This window comes from Ischnura elegans, chromosome 1 (genome assembly GCF_921293095.1).
Source record: "Ischnura elegans chromosome 1, ioIscEleg1.1, whole genome shotgun sequence".
In the NCBI taxonomy this organism is placed as follows: domain Eukaryota; kingdom Metazoa; phylum Arthropoda; class Insecta; order Odonata; family Coenagrionidae; genus Ischnura; species Ischnura elegans.
In genome coordinates this window covers 21,866,419-21,884,882 of record NC_060246.1, presented here as the reverse complement: position 1 = coordinate 21,884,882, position 18,464 = coordinate 21,866,419, and the positions used below count along the sequence as shown (strand labels likewise).

The 18,464-nt window shown below is 39.1% G+C and overlaps 1 protein-coding gene across 2 annotated transcripts in view; it reads right to left on the bottom strand.

Moving 5' to 3' along the window:
- Positions 1 to 1,720: 1,720 nt before the first annotated feature.
- Positions 1,721 to 18,464, bottom strand: part of LOC124156852 (transcription factor cwo) — a 35,642-nt gene continuing 18,898 nt past the window's right edge. Inside the window, exons 3-7 of one of the 2 annotated variants that reach the window (XM_046531346.1) lie at positions 16,922 to 17,201; positions 14,677 to 14,901; positions 11,115 to 11,198; positions 6,272 to 6,382; positions 1,721 to 2,787 (exon numbers count right to left, since the gene is read on the bottom strand). In XM_046531346.1, coding sequence (XP_046387302.1) covers positions 2,255 to 2,787; positions 6,272 to 6,382; positions 11,115 to 11,198; positions 14,677 to 14,901; positions 16,922 to 17,201 — 1,233 coding nt within the window. In that variant the 3' untranslated portion in view covers positions 1,721 to 2,254. The remainder of the gene's footprint in view (positions 2,788 to 6,271; positions 6,383 to 11,114; positions 11,199 to 14,676; positions 14,902 to 16,921; positions 17,202 to 18,464) is intronic. The other variant, XM_046531353.1, reaches the window with a different exon arrangement.

Genomic DNA, 18,464 nt, shown 5'->3' with positions numbered 1-18,464 from the left:
AAGTGTTCCATAATTAACATGACATTTACAATGTATTTCATAGTTTGATCACATGTATATTTTATGCCAGTTTTATTTCACTATCATCAGTGCTCGATCCAGGATCGGGACAACGGAAGGGCTAAGGGACATGGGGGTAAGCTCCCAGCAGTAGTGGGATCCAAACAAAATTACCCTTTTATCTAGCGTAGATTGGATACCCAAGGAGGGGGCTATAGCCTCCCCCCCCCCAGGCATCTCTCTGGATCCACCACTGACTATCATACCAGCCCCTGAGGCTTCTTGAAGGTTTGAATAAGGCGTATTACCTATCCCTATCAATAAATCCTATTGTGTGTGTCCCCCTTACCTACTCACCTAGCATTCTTCCACTCCAATACAGTCGTTATCACTATTGTCTATCTAATCATTTCAAATCACTTTTCCACAAAAGGAATTTTTCCCTACTCCTAAGTCAATAACACTTGAGCTGGTTAGTCTGTGGTTATTGATAACAAAAATAAACTCTTCAACCCCAACACATCTGCTGCAGAGCTGAATCTCACTTCCTGGGTTCAGATTGCCATGGTATCAGTGATGTGACTTAACGCAGTAAAAGAATTTGATTACTGTTAACGATTACATCTTTGGTAATTTTTACTTGTAATCGATTCATTTTTTAAAGTCATTTTACTGTTAATCTCCTCCAAAGTTCATAGCAGTAATTGTAACATTTTAGTAATCATAATTGAAATTTTGAATTCCACACACGCAGATCAAAACGCTATGTTAACCTCATCCGCTGGTGAAAATGTTTGGTACAACAATTTATTAATGCCTAAATCAAAAATTATAATTTTGGAATGACATTAGATTAAAATTTAAATGCTGATTTGCATGTTCATACTCCCTGTTTGAGAAAATATTGACAATGATGGCAATCTGTATGGGGGCAAAAAAAAATTAATTTTAATCCTACTGATGACTTTTTAAAAAAGTAATGTTTAATTGTAATTATGTTGTTTCAAATTTGAAATTGTAACTATAATTGAGCCAGAAGCATGCTGATACCAGCCAAATGTCACTTTTACATCATTAAAATCACTTGTTAGTCATTATGAGGGTATTTGGTCGAAAATGTGTTGCCAAAGCATAAGTGACATGTACTGCAGATTTCAAGGTGAAGTAAATTGGCATAAAAAGGATATCTTTTCCGACTATATAATAAGACACAGAAGTGATATATTGTGGACGTCAATTCATTCCCCATAGTTAGACCAAACAGTGGGTCATGCCTATAGGTAGTGCCAAACTCGACGGCCTCTCACCAACGGGAGTTGGAGGAGGGAAATAAGGAAAGTGTAGGAACATGGAGCTACCACCATTCAGGCGCACTGCAGCTAGGGACTATGATAGAAGTAGTTAGTAATAATATTTTGATCTTGAATTTCCAAAAAAATTACTGAATTTACTTATATTAGGATCCATCTTACCATCTATGAACTAAATTATCATGGAGAAATGACATTCAATGCGAAGCAAGTTACAGTAAAATTTTTGTAAGTGAATCATAACCTTGGATTTCATTTGGATGCAGTAATGGCCTAAAGCTCGATATCAAAATAATACCTTACTCTTCAGCAAATTGTCATCTCATTATGCTTTCTCAAGAAAAATCTCACAAAAATTCATAAAAGCAACCATGGAATTGGAAGCATTCATGAAATCATTTGAATTGACGTCAGCTTCTATATTTTATTAATTTAAATTTATGAAATTACATTATATAAGTACAACCCTTCATTATGACTACAATTATCTGAGCAATGATGAGGAAATTACTCTCCTTTATCTATTTAGTAAGTCTTACAGACATAGATAAAAAATTTTGTGCACAGAAATGAATAAACGCATTCACTGCAACTAAGATGTTAATTATAAAGAAATAGATTTAGACATGATTTTCAACTTTTTCCACGGTCACACATACTCTCTGTGCAGTTCATAGTTCTACAAAAATAGTTGATGAAATGACCCACACAATAAAGTGAAAAGGGATTAAAATGACTGTGATGGGGTCTTGACTGCTGCAGACAAGGACATGAAGGCTCTTCTTTACAGAGTAATAGACCCAAAAATAGACAAAAATAATACTGGATGAAATAAGCATGACCAATCATATGCCAGCTTCCATGCGCCAGCACCACATCTACAAACCTCAGCCAAGATGTAGTATCACATTCAAAGCATAGCTGAACTGGGAGGAAGTATTAAGTCACTGAGATATATAACAGTCGGCAGCTGCCCGCCAATGCCTGTAATTCTGTTGGGATTCGGCCATGGGAGCAATGTCTCTTGTCTGTGGCTCATCACCACAGAAGTTCACTGAGATGGTCACAGGGTGCAGGGCGCTCGTCGAATGTTTTGAAAGCAAGGGTATGTACGGTGCCAATGTCTCGGGGTCGAGCATTAGGGGAACGTAGAACGAGTGGTCAGCATGCAGCGCAAACACAGGGATGCGGGGGGCCACAGCCGCAACATCCTGCGCCAGCTGGCTGGTGCTCCTCTCCTCCTCTCCCTCCTCCTCTTCGCGCTCTTTCCTGCGCTTCTCCAGTCCGGCCGTGAACCTCCTCTTGATGCTGCTCTTGAACTTGTAGGAATGGTGCGGCTGGTCTGGAGGCAGAGCCACATCTTCCTTCTCGCCACCTGACAGCACCTGCCGCGCACTCGACTGGTAAGCATCGCAGTCCTGGCAGCCTGTGTTTGACTGCATCATAGCCGCTGCTTCCATCTCATCCCCCTCAGATGCTGTCAAGGTAAGATTGGATTTTGTGACTACAAGAGAACAATACTTGGCACCTTCTGCCAACATTTTATACTCTAACATACACTCAGAAGGTATTACCCACTTGATATAAAGCAACAAAAAGTTGAAACATCCATTGGCAGAGATATCAACTTCATTACCTTTGTTTAAACCATTCTATGCTAAAGATGACTTCATTTATTGATGACCTTGATTTAAATAAGTCTCCATGGCTACCAGGTTTCACCACAAGGAAATCATTTTGAGACAAAAGTTTTGCTGGTGTTCTAACCAGCATCACCAGGTTCAGAAGTTTATAGAAGGAATAGCATATTTCAACAAAAGTAAGTTCCCCATAATGTCTAGAAGGCATGGAGACATCTGCATTTTTATAGAGCTTAAAATGTGACTCCCACAAAATGAATAAAGTGATTAATTTTCAATATGACCATTTGAAACAAATTGCAGCAACATTTCTAAAATTTTATGGTAAATTGAATCTTTTAGCCTAGTACTATGGTCCTTCCATCTTCAACCTGTCATATGATTGTTTCCCCTGGATTGGAAAAAAACTTATATTTTGCATGTATGAATTAGGATCTGCAGTGAACCTCATTTCATAAAATTGCCTTGATTTCTTCAGCGTTCCCTACTACACAGTCTTTGTTCCTTCTAGATGATCCCATATTCTGTATTAAACCCGAAGGTTGGTTTGGTTAGGTGAGGATAGAGCTCATTTCAGACAGCAATACTCCCCTCTAAAGATTGTATTCCCAAGAGATTACAGGTTTGAACCCCCTACTACTTCCCTCTATTTTTTATTCCAGTAGACTCCACCAGTGAGTGGATTGAAGTTGCTTTCACCCATAAATTCCCCTCTGCGATTACTAGGGGTTGTAATATGTATTTTAATCCTGCAGCATAAACAGCGAAAATTCTCCTGGACTGGAAATCAAAGCATGAACCTTTGACTTTCCGGGGCACTTGTGACCTTGAGGCGAGGCTTGAGCGCTGATACGACGCAGGCTGCTAGCAGGTAGCTGAGTACCCTGCTAGCTGGTAGCGCTTGGCTTAAATAAGGATTATTATTCCCCTATCAAACGAAGGAAACTTTCCGAACTTAGGTATGTTTAATGTGTGATTATTAAGAGATGTTTCCCTGAGCTCTGTGCCTCATGCATGCATTAGTAATCTCAGACAATGTAAAACTCCTATCTACTCGTATAGAAACTAGGTCCCTCTGACGTCACGTGGAGCGGAATCGCATTGGTGCCAATCTGGCCTTTTTCAAATGAGGATAAAATTGACCATTGCCATTCGTCTAAACTGGGATTTCTAAAACAAAATAATTTGTATAATATGAATACACTAATGGTGGGTAAGGAATCGCAATCATTGCATTTCGTTTTCTTTGAGGAAGGAAACTACCCTATTGCACCAATTACCCAACTACCCTATTGCAAGCCTTAAGGCTCATAGTTCTAGATGTTAGGCCCTTGCAGTCCACCCAAGATAGCATCATAGGGGAGAAGGAGAGTCAAAGGTCCATGGTTCGATTCCTGGCCCAGAATAATTTTTTCTCATGGCAATTCAAGTAAATTTCACCATCGTTCATGCGGAAGGATTAAAATATTACACATTATCACCATGCATGGCTTTAGATTTGAGGCTCTCAACAGGTTGCGGCTACACGCGATTTCTTTCTCCCTTGCTTTGCCATCATGGATAGAAAGCAAGGGCCTAACATCTAGTGCCATAAGCCTCGGTACATTTTTTTCTCGGTACAAATCCATGGGAAATCGAGAAACTGGATAGCATAGTGGTCTGCGATTCAATAGTGATACTTGGGTGTCCAAATCTTCAAGGATCTTAAAATCAGCAAATCTTAACGAACACCAAGAGCATCCTACGGATTGCAGAAGGTGGGTCTACCTCCAGGCATAGAGGTTATCTACATTATAAAGGAAGTTTACTCATTGAATAAAAAATCATGGACAAAAAGTGGGGAGAGGGCAGCAGCTCTTCTTCATATTTTTAACAGGGGAGATCACAGTGGTCCACACAGCAGCATTCATATCACTGCTAATGATATGAATATTTACTTCAATAGCAGTAGTATGGCAGCAAATCTCCATGCAAAATTTCAGCTCGTCTGGATGCGGTGGGGAATGCATATCTATGACATTTGCAGAGTCAACCGGTCATGGTAGGGGCTCAGACTTTCTTGTTCCTTCAACAAATGTCCCAACTGGAGTCAACAGCAGCTGCTATATTTGTGGCTCACCTCTTCAATCTACGTGAGCACCTTGCTCATCCTGCCTAAATGCTGAAGAATATTTAAATATACATTGTGTGTCTATTGTTTTGTAGATGCCATCACTGGTTGAGATGTATGTGTTTTCACTAGCGGGAGAGATTGTGCACCATGTTGTAAAGGTACTGTGTTGATTGTGAGTGGTACGTATGATACGAGAGTAATAAAGCATTTACCCAAATGGACTATGTGGTTGTTAATTTGGACCTCTTCTACTCGAGAATACTTCAAACGCAACCCGGAAAATACACTCTGCAAGACCCTTAAGCCCTCACAAAAACGAACTTTCTGTGGCTGCCTCTGTGAGAGTGAGTGAGAAACGCAGAGAGAGAGAGAGGGCATATCCCAAATGTTCCCGTTCTGTATTTCACAAATATTTCCTAAGGTCTCCGACCGCTTCAGAGACCATATGCCAGTGAACTGAGGTAGCCAGCCGGGTGATTGCCAAGCAGTCCATATGCAGAATAGCATTTGCTCTAGGAAAAAGCCCTTTGCGGGACCTTATACCAGCTACTGCTCCATGCTTCTTTCCAAAGGCATTGATTGTGGTAGTTGAGGCAGAGAGCTGAAACACTAAATAGAAATACGAATGTCCACTTCCTTAATCTCCTAGCCTCAGAATGTGAACTCAGACAGCCAAGAGACCTAAACAGGAGAAGAGTTTTGGATTTGAATTCGCTTGCAAGCCTCTTAAATTTGGAACCCTTTATTATGAAGCCTCCATTTTACTGGTCCCTTTGAATCCATTATATGTATGAAGGTATCACTGCATTCACACCTTATAAAAGTAAGAGCAAATTCACTGAGGACATTTCACACTGATTCTTTATTTCTGACCATGGTTTTGACAGCAATATGTCATTATGTATTAAGGTTGGCTACAATAGGGTATTATTGCATCTTGGCTACAATGGGGTATTTTCTTCATAATGGATAAGCAATTGCCGAAACCATGGTAAGGAATAAAATTCACATCAGACTGGAACATACTAAGTGAATTTTCATTTCTTATTTCGTGGTTGCACACATGAACATACAGAAAAGTTGCTAAAGTAGAATGGATTATAGAACTGGAATCCTGCTCTGTTTTCACAGTAAGCTTCCATTGATCCTACTCCAAATGTGATGCCATGCATGTGCTATAAATGATACACCAACTTTGAAGAGCCTACCTGTGATATCAAGGCTTGAATGCTCCAGTGACTTGTTTTGAGACATCTCCAAGTGAAAGGGATCCTCCTCATCCAGTACACATTCTGATTTTGTTGATTCTGTTGTATTAGCTGTAGGATGAGAAAATTACAGAAATTAATTTCCTATGAAATAAATGATAAACGGGCTAATTTGGAGGGAATTTAAACATAAAGAAAGAGAGAAAAATTTTTAGTTTTCCATGCAACAACATGATTCATTAGTCCTCATCTGGTGTGAGCAATTCATTACTATTATCAAGAGATTTATAAACAAGCATCATGAGCCCTCCCATTGTACCAAGTAAGGAGAGGATGGACATACAATGTGTTAATTTGTGTCAATTTCATTGTGTTAAATTTAATCAAAAAATGGTGTCAGTGTTACGAGAAGTCCGGGAAGGAGGAAGTTGTGTGACTCTTGTGGAAAGAAGAGGTGAATTTATGGGAAGCATTTTGCTTAAGGGCAATGTTTAATTTAGGAAAACCAATGGCATCTTCAACTGGACAATATTCTGAAATCTATTCTTATGTGATAATGTAAAAATAATTTTCAGTGAACTTCTCCAATGAAGAAAACATGATATGTAATCACAGATTAACCCTCTCAGCCTTTGAATGACTGTTTTAAAATAAAATGCTGTTCTTTATTGAGGCAAGAGCACATCACTTTAGACAGGTCTTTAAAAATCCTATCACCAGGCATCAAATGAGATGCAAAAAATATGCAACTTTAATTCTTATATGTATTAATTATGTACCTACCAATAAAGTCAATGGCTTTGGTAACACAAATAATTTATTTCTGTGTAAAATAACAGTGGGTTTACACTACTAAATGACTTTATGACTGAGTAAATGGGTGCATAGTATGCTCATAAAAATTATTTTATGCATTGAAATAAATATGACCAATATTAGTCCACCTCTATCACAATCTTGGCCTCATGTACTGGTATATCCTAAATAAAAATTGTTTGCATAATCATTTTGCATCTTTGATTAACTTCCTCTCATTCAAGAGGAATGATTTTAGAATACATATTCTCTATCTTACCCGCCCTGATAAATGTCCTAACATGCCATGTCCCTACATTCATTGCTGCGTTCTTCTTCTCCATCTCTTTGGTCTTCTTTTCATATTTCTTGGATGACAACCATTAGTCTCCTGCAACATCTGACTACAAGCTCTTATATGCAGATATATTTGATGTATTGGTGAGGTTGCTTTTGAAGATATGAAACTTGTTTGAAAAGGATTGCCAAGTTTTTGTTTGTATAGGAAGGGGGCATTGTTTAAAGTGATAGACGTAAATAATTCTGTTGTATTAGGAGGTTGGCTCAAATAATGAAAGTCCTTTGATTTGGTTTATATTTCCAAACCTTTTTCAATCTAATTACTTAAACATAACTACACCAACCCATACTACTTTTTGCATAACTTGTTTTTGAAATTATACACGATTAATTGCAAAATCACCAGCACATGGAAAACACAGTTTAAAAATTCATCGTACCATGTTAATCTAGAGAAAATTTTCAAAAATTACACATCAAATATCAGTTTACACTGACATGTGATGTACAATTTTACAAGAAATAAAATACATAATATATATAAATATACCTCAAGCCATCTTTTCTTAATGTTAACTAATGTCTGCATTTATTGCAAACGAAATTTGTGTTAGTAACAAGTGACACTATGGTTGGTTTTAGATTTGGCAAGCAAGAAAAGTGGATCATCACACAGAATACACCACATTTTATCGCCCATACACCGAATATTCGCAATTGTGAATAAGGATTAATCCTTCTACCATTCCTCTCTGTTTCCTCATCCTCATCAAGGGACTGTGGCTTTCAGTTTCTCAATAGAAGAATGCGGCATGACGATCTCGAGGGTTGATATCTTCCCGAACACAGTCCTCGTTACACACATAGTCCTCGTTATATGAACTAGATGCGTTCCAAAACTTTGTTCGCAAGTTGATAAACCTACAGTCCGGCCGCCAAGAGTTGTCCGATGACAGGCAGAATGGTCTAGGTCAGGGTAGGGGGCAAGGCTTGCCAGGTAAGAAAGGGAAACGCCTACCAAGGGTTCCTTGAAGAAAGGAGCCGGAAGGGACAACGAGCGTGAAGGACCCAGAGGAAGAATCACTTTGTTTTGAAGGATCAGGCTTATTTCGGTGCTCCTTATGCATTTGACAACGTTGTGTGACTAGGCGAGGGTGTGAGGTGCATTTGGGGGACAGCAATTACCTGCAAACCATGCTGGCACAGGGTTTTCCATCCCTCCTATTGTGCTGTTATCGGAAAACTCTTGTCGGCTGGACTGTATGCAAGGAATGGACGAGTACGGTTATCCTGCAGAATGCGACACTGCATCACAATTTTGTGTTAACTCATGATTGTGACGAACTCATCTAGCTGGGCGAACGACGCAGCCGGAGCCGAAAAGATCGTCCTCCGCAGTAAGGAAGAACGGGGGAAACGCTGAACCGTTACTAAATTCACACGGATTCAATGATACTTTGTTCAGATTGTTACCAAAGTGCGAGTTCCTCTATGCCACATCGCGTAGCATCGACCAAATCGAAAGGCGCCAAATTCGAAATGTGAAATTTTTGAATGCTCTTATCACTGAAAGTTCGTAAATCCAATTTGCGTAGGAAGAGGAATAACTGAACGTCCAATTTACAAGTGGTTATGAGTGGGCCATCATGAATCCACAGGAATGAAGCTTATTATATGATGTTGCGTGTACACTGAAGAGAGAACCATCATTGACGCTCTTGGGCACAGTACACGAGAAGAACATAAACGTGGCACGATTATTAGAACTTAGCGTAATGTATATCCACCTAAACGCCGTTGCTTATTCATGGAACTTCATAATAAAGTTCATTTTGTAACCGCCGGGACCGGGACTGAGTTTAGTAATTTCGTAAAAACGAAAATTTCGTAAAAACGAAAATTTCGTAATAACGATTCTTTTACTATTGCTCGGATAGGCCTTTTCATTGGGACCAACGATTTTCTTCGAAATAATGAGAACTTTGTAATAACCTTGTTCGTATTAACGAGTCTACTGTGTACAGTGGCGGATCTTTGGGTGGGGCTAAGGGAACTATCCCTCCCCCATCTTGCGTATTCAATTTACACTGGATAGAATGCTCTTTTTTTCCGACCCTCACTACTGCTGGAATTTTAACTGTCACTTAGGCCCCCCCCCCATTGTCCCTATCCTAGATCCGCCACTGCTTGTATATAAAAATGTGAGTTTCCATGAACAGCTTGACTCAAGCAGTAACTCATCAACCTCCTAAATTAATTGAAATAAATTATGTTGAAAGATAGTTAAATATTGTATATATTACACTCACTGTGGCTCTCGCATGATAAAGACCTCAAGGACCTTGCAGGCCTTGCCATCTATAGTGGCACCTACACATACACAACGAGCCAGGTCCGGTTCATGAGTTCCTGAGGCTCACTTAATCAATTGATTATACTCCATGTTTTCAGGGAAGAGATATTTGGTAGGGTTTCCACGTTTATTTGAAGTTTGCTTCTCCCATGACACCATTACGTGGACAATCTATCAAGTGGAATGTGGGTTATCTGGATCAATCCTGACTTTATAGATGAGTATTTTCTTCCTTTTCCATATCTATTAACTGATACCCTCATCACTAAGAAGTGCCTATCCTTCACTGTTCTAGTAATATTTCCATCACCATGACCCTCATATAATTTTTCCAACACTATGAATTGATTGTACAAGATTGGAAATGGCTTAATACATATAATTCAACTCATTTCATACTAATTTTCTCTTTAGTTAGCCCGTTACTCCCTATTGGAAGCATACTACTATAAAGCAGCATTCACCTTAGGAGACTCTTTCAACTGAACATGAAGGAGAAATGACATGGTCTAAGCGATGCTAACTTTTTAGCGAAACATTAAGCATTAGAGAGGAAAGACTTTTTGGGTATAAAACAGCTAGAAAGTTACCTTCAAATATTCGCAGATTTTCCAAAAATTGAAATCCATGAATTCCATGAGTATGAAATGCTGAAAATATAATCAGTATATTCAGCATTTAATATCTTGAAATTCACATTCAATCAAAGAAAGTCAGGAGTTGTCATAATCCATTTTTCCCTCATTGTACAACTGAACCACCTTAAGATTGATGGAACATACCTAATTTCCACCACCAGAATGCCACTGCTTACCTGCTCTATACATACCTACAACCCTCTCAGTCTGCCATCTACCCGTTTAACTCCAAAGCTATGCATTGTTGACTTTCCTCCCCTTCCCTATTTATCGCCTGTACTCATTACTCCAGCCGTTCCCACTATTGCTTTAACTCAGCTCACACCGCCCCAAAATATACATTCTAACTGTCTCCATCTTCCTCACACATTAACTATCTTACCCACCCTCATTGTTCTCCTAACATTCCACGTCCCTATGCACAGTCCTGTCTTCTTCTCCATCTTCTTTTCCTCTTTCTCGGATGACACTCTCAAGTCTACACATGGTTTTTGCATGATAAAGACCTTGAGGACGTAGCAGGTTTTGCTGCCCTGAATGGCACCTGACTGAAGGGTCTGCGTTTCTGTACGATGAGTTGGCGAGGTTCATTTGACTGTACTCTTGTGTTTCAGGGAAGAAATAGTTAGTAAGGTTTCCTAAATTCATTCCAAGTTCATTTTTCACATGACACCATCATGTAGACTATCTTTCATGCAGCTCTTAAGCTTTCATCTATCTGGAATAGGTGGCCCTGTTGGAAGTAATAGAAAATTACCCCCTCCATTGCAGCCTGAGGGGTCGCTGGAATGCGCAAACCTTTCCACTGCAACATGGCTGTGGCCCAAATGGGTGCGACCATCTGTGAACATCAAAAAGAGATACACTGGGATGACAGCAATCTCAGGTGGAGTGATGTGAACAATGGCATCATGTTCATGGGGGAGGAAACCTCCCAGCACAACTGCTTCATAAAGCCGACAATGCTATTGCATATTATGCTATTTTATAGGGCTGTGCGAGTATTCACTTTTCCAGATTGGAGTAAGATAATAGTATTTCTTGACTTCCACATGATTTTAATCTCAATATACTCCAAAAACATTTCTCAACCTTGCCTCGAGATGGTTTGAGATCTCCAATGTAGTGGGTATAATTTCATGGGGCCTTAAGGCCCCACTCACAATTGTGTTCTTCCTCAATATATGTAATAAAGTAATAGGTATTTCCTTACATTTACAGTGATAATTTTATGATTTCATGCGACAAAATATCATAAAATCTCTAAATCCTGGGTATAGAATCTAGAAGTTAGCAGAGCCTTCGCCTCGGCTAACTTGGAGGTATCAAACTATGTTTCGGTTTTATGAGAAAAATAAAAGAAAGAAAGAGAAAAAAAATGCTAGTCTGATAAACTCCAGCACATCATGTTGCTCATTTGCCTTTAATGTCAAAGAGAGCAATATACTAGAAAGGAGTTCAAAACACCCTCCCTGAGGAATTCAAGTATACCGGGACTAGCCACGGTGATAACTTAACGGGAGTCACCCGCAATGCACAATTGTGCAAAAAATCCACTGAGGAAAAATCATTCGCCTTGACTGGGATTCGAACCAGGATCCCTTGATTTCCGGCCGAGTGCTTTAGCCAGTTAAGCTACCGAGGCGTCATTCTTCCCTGTGGAAATTTGTGGACTATACCGGACATGGTGGTATGGACTGCCGAGCATATTATGCGACGAGCAGTCCAAATCGTGCACATGGCGCCACAGCCGGGGAGTAAGGCCCGAACTTTGAACACATAGAGGTGTTCTCTCTTGACGAATTTAAGTATACCGAGACTAGCCACGGTGATAACTTTACGGGAGTCACCCGCAATGCACAATTGTGCAAAAATTGTGCGCCCCGGCTGTGGCGCCATGCGCACAATTTGGACTGCTCGTCGCATAATATGCTCGGCAGTCCATACCACCATGTCCGGTATAGTCCACAAATTTCCACAGGGATGAATGACGCCTCGGTAGCTTAACTGGCTAAAGCACTCGGCCGGAAATCGAGGGATCCGGGTTCGAATCCCGGTCAAGGCGAATGATTATTTCTCTGTGGAATTTTCACACAACCCTCCCTGAGTATGAAGGAACATTCATTTTCATGCAAATTGCTCAATGCACATGAAGTTAAACTCTTTTTAGTCCAATGCAAGCGTTGATTATTGCTAGAGGTTTAGACAACAGTAGTTCAATATATTTAGGAGCAAATTATTGGACAAATAACTTTATAAAAGAAAATGTGCTCAAGAAAAAAATTTTGATATGAAGATAGAAAGGAATTGACAATCCTGGTAGAGCAAAATCGAACACTAGCACTGCTGATAAAAGCTGATAGGATGAAGTAGATTTTCTTTTCAGGTCAAATTGTGAGAGAGAATAAGGTGTAACTCGTGCTCATGGCAATCATGGATATCTTACTCCAAGTTATTAGAATTTTTACTGCTTGGCAGTAATTCCCAAAGAAAACTCAAAAATGGGCATCTCCTCTGGCTACATAGCTTTAATTCCACACCTTATCATTTGAACCAGGGGCAGATGCAGTGACTGCCTCTTTTCACCTACGAGATGTCGATCTAAGGGTTACCTGAAGGTTACATGATACAATGCATTAGAACACAAGAGTGGAGTGCTGGTATACAGACGAGCAACAGCACAGTACTTTGTAAATCTGAACTTGCTCTAATCCCCGCACATCTGTGTATGTCCCTCAGTGCCACAGGAGATGACAAGCATTAATCTGGCTTGCCTTCAGGTGATACCTCGCTGAGTGGCAAGTGTTGAACTGTCTTTGCAGCACAGACAGACAGCCATAGACGACATCGGGTAAATGCATCATGAAGGGTATTCTGATATATGACTCTAATAAAATCGAAATAATATATTGGTAGGTATTTGACGATCATTAAGTATGTTCAAGCAAATATCAATATCTGCAATGCATGTTAATGCATACCAATAAAATAAGCTAGTTCACAACGAGTAAATAATAGCTACATCATTTGTGTCACTAACACTATTCTCGAGTTTTTGCTGCATATTTGTGTACATATAATAGTTTCGTAGAAGTCTTTTCCATATCTATTAGTCTCTAGGGGCTCCTTTTTAACTGACAGTAAAGCCATGGTACTCCTTGCATGGATCTCTTATAAGCATGTACTCTTTTAAGCATTACAAAAACTCCTCTCCACAGAGGCATTTTGGCCAGTTTCATACAGATAAGCTTAGCTAAGCAGAACATTATGTTATAGGCATTTACTAGATTTATTGCTTCTCTTGCAAAATTGCAATGATGAATACAAAATAATACCAATGCAGAAATATTCAGAAGGACACATCAAAATAAAGCTTTGCAGCTACAACTTCCAAGCATCCTTGTGGTATTTTGCTCCCCTATTCTAACAAGAGCTACCGCCAAGTGTCATCGAAAGAACCCAAATGAGCAGGAATTCGCTAGCCTCAGCAATGACTGCCTAATTAAACACCATAATAGTTTTCAATGGAGGGAAATTGTGGGTAGTTTTCAACCTTCCTATGTCATTTATTTGGCAAAAAACCAAACAACTGCCATTATACCTTGATTTAAATATTTTTCCAACCTTTTTTTAAGCTTTCTTTATATTTTTCATTTTAGTTAAGTCATTGACGAATCCAGAGATTACCAGATGCTTTGCCACAGATTCTAACATTGAATAGTTTGAATTCTTGGCAGAAGTATATTTACACTAAAATATATTTCATACCATTTAATGCTATAAATATCAAATTCTAAATAATGCGACTGTTTACACCCTTATGCTAAAAGAGATCAAATGAAAAACATTTGACGTGGACAAAATATTTTTAGTTGAGAAATAAAAGTGACTAGTACTCCAGAGGAAAAAAATTCTCACTTTGGACTTAAGATTGTTTTAGAATTTTCACTTGATCTCGGTCAATTTAAAAGATCCCTGCTCGCACAGCCCAATAATTTAGAAACATTTTAGAGAGTGACATAATAGCACATTATGCTTTCGCTATTTTAAATGGCACAATCAGAATTGTAATTAAATACAATTTTGAGCCTTTGAAAATTTACGTGTTTGAATATTTATAGAATTTAATGCATTATAGAAATATATTTTGCTGCAACATTCGCGGCCGTGTTGAATGGGACATGCTGCTGACAGCAGAAGGCTGCACACAGCAAAGCACTGCCATTTCACCTTTACATTCCTCTTCTGCCCCAACAGAGGAGGAGGAAGTTTCAGTCTGAGATAGTGGTAATTTGTTCCGCTCTTGATAGGGCGCTTACCTTGGAGGAGCAGGGAGCAGCGCCGTCGAAGGTGAGCATCGAGGGCCATGTAGAGTCCTCCAGTGGCTGGCACTCCTTCCACGTGCTCAAGGAAGAGCAGCGCTTCGGTGAGACACTCTAGGTAGCCTAGGCGGAACTCTTCTGAGGGCAAACTGCAGAGTGGCTCCTGCTTGCTGTGAACAGCAGAGGCGCCACCTCCTCCCTCGTCAGCCATGTCCAACGCCTCTTTAAAGAAATTGCAAATCAAGTTATGTTCCAGAAACTATACAAGGAAAAATTACATGAAACTAACTAATAACAAAAAAATAACTTAAAATGCAAGTCAAATGAGAATATGTATCGGAAATACTTTGACAGCCTCGCTTTTCCTCCAGCTAAAGAGGCAGATCACTCAAATAAATCTGCTGCCAGATTACTTGTTAAATAATCCATGGAAACCTACCTTAATTGGTAGAATAATTTAATAACACTAAAGCTCAAAGAATACCAGCCAAGAATGAGGAGAGCTTTTCATTGCCACATAAAATACTGTGGCAATGAGTATCATATCACCAGCTCAATTTCAAGCTGTCTTTGTAATGACTGCATCTTCAGAATTTTTAAAACAGCAACTTGCATGAATCAGTGAAACAGAATCATCTCAAAGGAAAAATTTTGATCACCAAGAAGTTGGCATTTTCATTCATATCATTGACTTAACAGCAACGGTTTCTCCACTTTGTTTTATATATAAGGTTTATTAATTTTCCCTGAACACATGGAAATTTACCCAAAAACTTATATTTTTCCAAATGAACAGTTAATATGCAAGGTGAGTCAAATGTAACCACAGAAACAAAACTAGATATACCCCGGAAATAACTTTAAGTGACTTCAATGTTGACTTAAATTACCTGCTACTATGCAGCCGGCATGTGCGATCCTCTATTAAGTTTCTGAGTGATATCGCTATACCAATCAAGTCAGAGCCTTTTAATTTGCCTAAATTGCATTTTCCTTGTAATTATACTGTTGGGAAAACTATACATATAATCAGTATAAAAATAAATAAAAGAAGACCTACAAAGTGGAGCAGTCGCTGCTCACAACTGTTTGGCTCATCATTATTGGCAGGCTGTGTTGATGCGTAGGCATCAAGACGTGTACATTTTGCTTTATTTTCAAATTTCTGATTGGAAATTACGAGAAATGGACAATTTGCCAGAAATAAAAATTTCTAATTTACACCATGAATGAGTAACACTTTATTCCCAACTTTCTCATGGTTGTCATGCTTCAATTTTTTTGAGTTTGTTCTAACAGGCTCCTCATCTCATCTCTTCTTTAATGCCTGACGCTATTCATACTTTCGATAAATATGGCATCTGCCAATTTCCATACAAGAGGGCATTTCCTTGGGATGCTCAGCCTGACAATGGCAGACACCTTTTCCATAGTGGAAGCATATGTGACAATTCGACTTGGGATGGAGTAGTGTTGAGAGAGCAACCAAGACGACTCTGATTTGAAGTGTCAGTGCTGCCATAGCAACAATGAAATCTAAAAAATTGGAATTCTAATATCCCCTCATTAACCGAAGCCAAACATTGTGCATAAAATCATATTCAAAATGATCCATAGAATTGCGCTCCATTTAAATGGAACATGAGATATCATGAAGTTCTGAACTTTTTCCTAACTCATATAATTTGATTAAGATTAAGTTTTGGAAGATAAATTACTTGGATCACAAACAATAGTTTTTGCACCTCAAAAATCACAATTCTTGCCAACAAATTTATCACATTTCAAATTTGGTATACATGGAAGTCGCCCCAGTTTGAGGGGCTGAAATGGGATTTTTCCTGGCTCCTTCTACACACCATGGGCTTCAAGTGCTTCTGTGCGCAGTGTATAGTGACCAGCATTCCATTAATTTGAATTCAATGCTTAGCAGTCACTTCTATGCGTAAAGTCACCTTGAAAATTATAAGTCAACCATAAAAAGTCGGTTTCTGATTAAATACCCTCCGCCAATGCATTGAGAGGATTTTTGTACACTCTTTTCCCCAAACACTATTGTAAAAAATTATCAAAAATGTAGAAGTTATGATAAACAAAGTTAAAATATTCAAAGGAAAAGATTAAAGCAGGAATAGCAGGGCATAAAAAAGGAAGGGCTTTAGCATTGAGCAATGAAAAATATTTAGCAGATTTTGATTGCTGGTAGTATCATATTTCGGGAGAGCCAAATGAGTCAGCTCACCTTGATGGGTGCAGGGCAGAGCAGAGGCCGCCGGCGAAGATGAGCACGACGACGAAGATGAGGAGGAAGGGGGTGGGGTGGGGAAGGAGGATGTTGAGGAGGAGGCCTGCTGTTGGAGGTGCCTCATGTGTCGGATGGCCATCTCAATTATCTCCGTCTTCTCAATTCGCCCCCGGCCGCGCTTCAGGTACTCGGATGGTATGAGTCTGGAGAGATCGGCCAGGCAGCTGTTCATGCGATCTCGCCTTCGCTTCTCAATGATACGGTGCGACAGTGGGTCCTGCAAGCAACCACAGGCACACGTGAGGATGCATCTCAAAAGAACTTACCCTTTTGACGGCAGAAATCACCTCATGATTTCATAATACATTGATGAAATTATAGGCCTTTCAAAGGTCACAATTTTTATCATCATTTATCTATTTTCCACACTTTCTCATCTGCTTTGCACCACATAGAAACTTTTCACCAATCCTATGGATGGATAAGGATCATGCTTGGTAGTAGAGGAAGAGATTTCACTCTATCCCAGAATGTTCTGATTTTTAATTGGCCCCACAAATTGGCAAGTTAAGAGTCACACGATTTCTGTCCAAGAATGGTAAATATGTATTGCTTTAATTCTCATCTCCTCAATTCCTTTTTTAAATGCTTGTGGTATTACTCCCTCATCTGAAATTACTACCAGGTGAATGCCAACATAATTTAATTTCCATATATTTTTTATTTCATTTGCTAAACGTTTTATTTGGTTATTTTCTCTCCCTCCAATGACATTATGTTGAGGCTAAATGGCACTGCTACATCAAATGTGTATTTTGTTTTTTTTCTCTTTTATTGATTAATAGAATAGTAGGATATTTGGTCTATTGTGATACATGGTTTTATCAGTGAGTATCGGTCAGTCCCAGTATAGAATATGATTTTTCATTTCTTGTGATGCAGATGGCTGACACTTGTAACAAGTTATTATTTTTATGCATGATTTTACACTTTCCGGTGAACAGAATATTATCTTACCCACACGGAAACCCGAGAAAAGTTTAAATATGTTATCATTTTTTTACTACCATTATTATTGTTACGTTAAAATTAATACCTATCCCCAGATTATTTAATTGAATATGTTAGCAAAGAGACCCAAGGTTAAAAATGGCAAAATGCCCATTATTCTGGCATAAATATAATTGCTTCAATTATTAACAGGCATTCTCCCTCTGCCATCAGTTCCAACCCTCGAAATTTAGTCAAGTGATTCCTATCCGGATTGCACTCATAAATACCCAGGACGAGTCCACAGAGAAATTTATTTGACCACAACTTTGCTTATTGTGTTGCCGAATTTTGAATACTCAAAACTTGAAAGGAAGATGGCAGCCAACATTGCAGCCATTTCCATCATCATCACCCCACCCTTCTCTCCACCCTCATTATTTCCTTGATTTCGCTTCCCCAGAAAAAATAAAAAAATGCACCCTCTTTAACACAGTACATATACAGGTTAACTTATTCCAAAGGAGCTGCGCGCACGCATTTGGCTGCT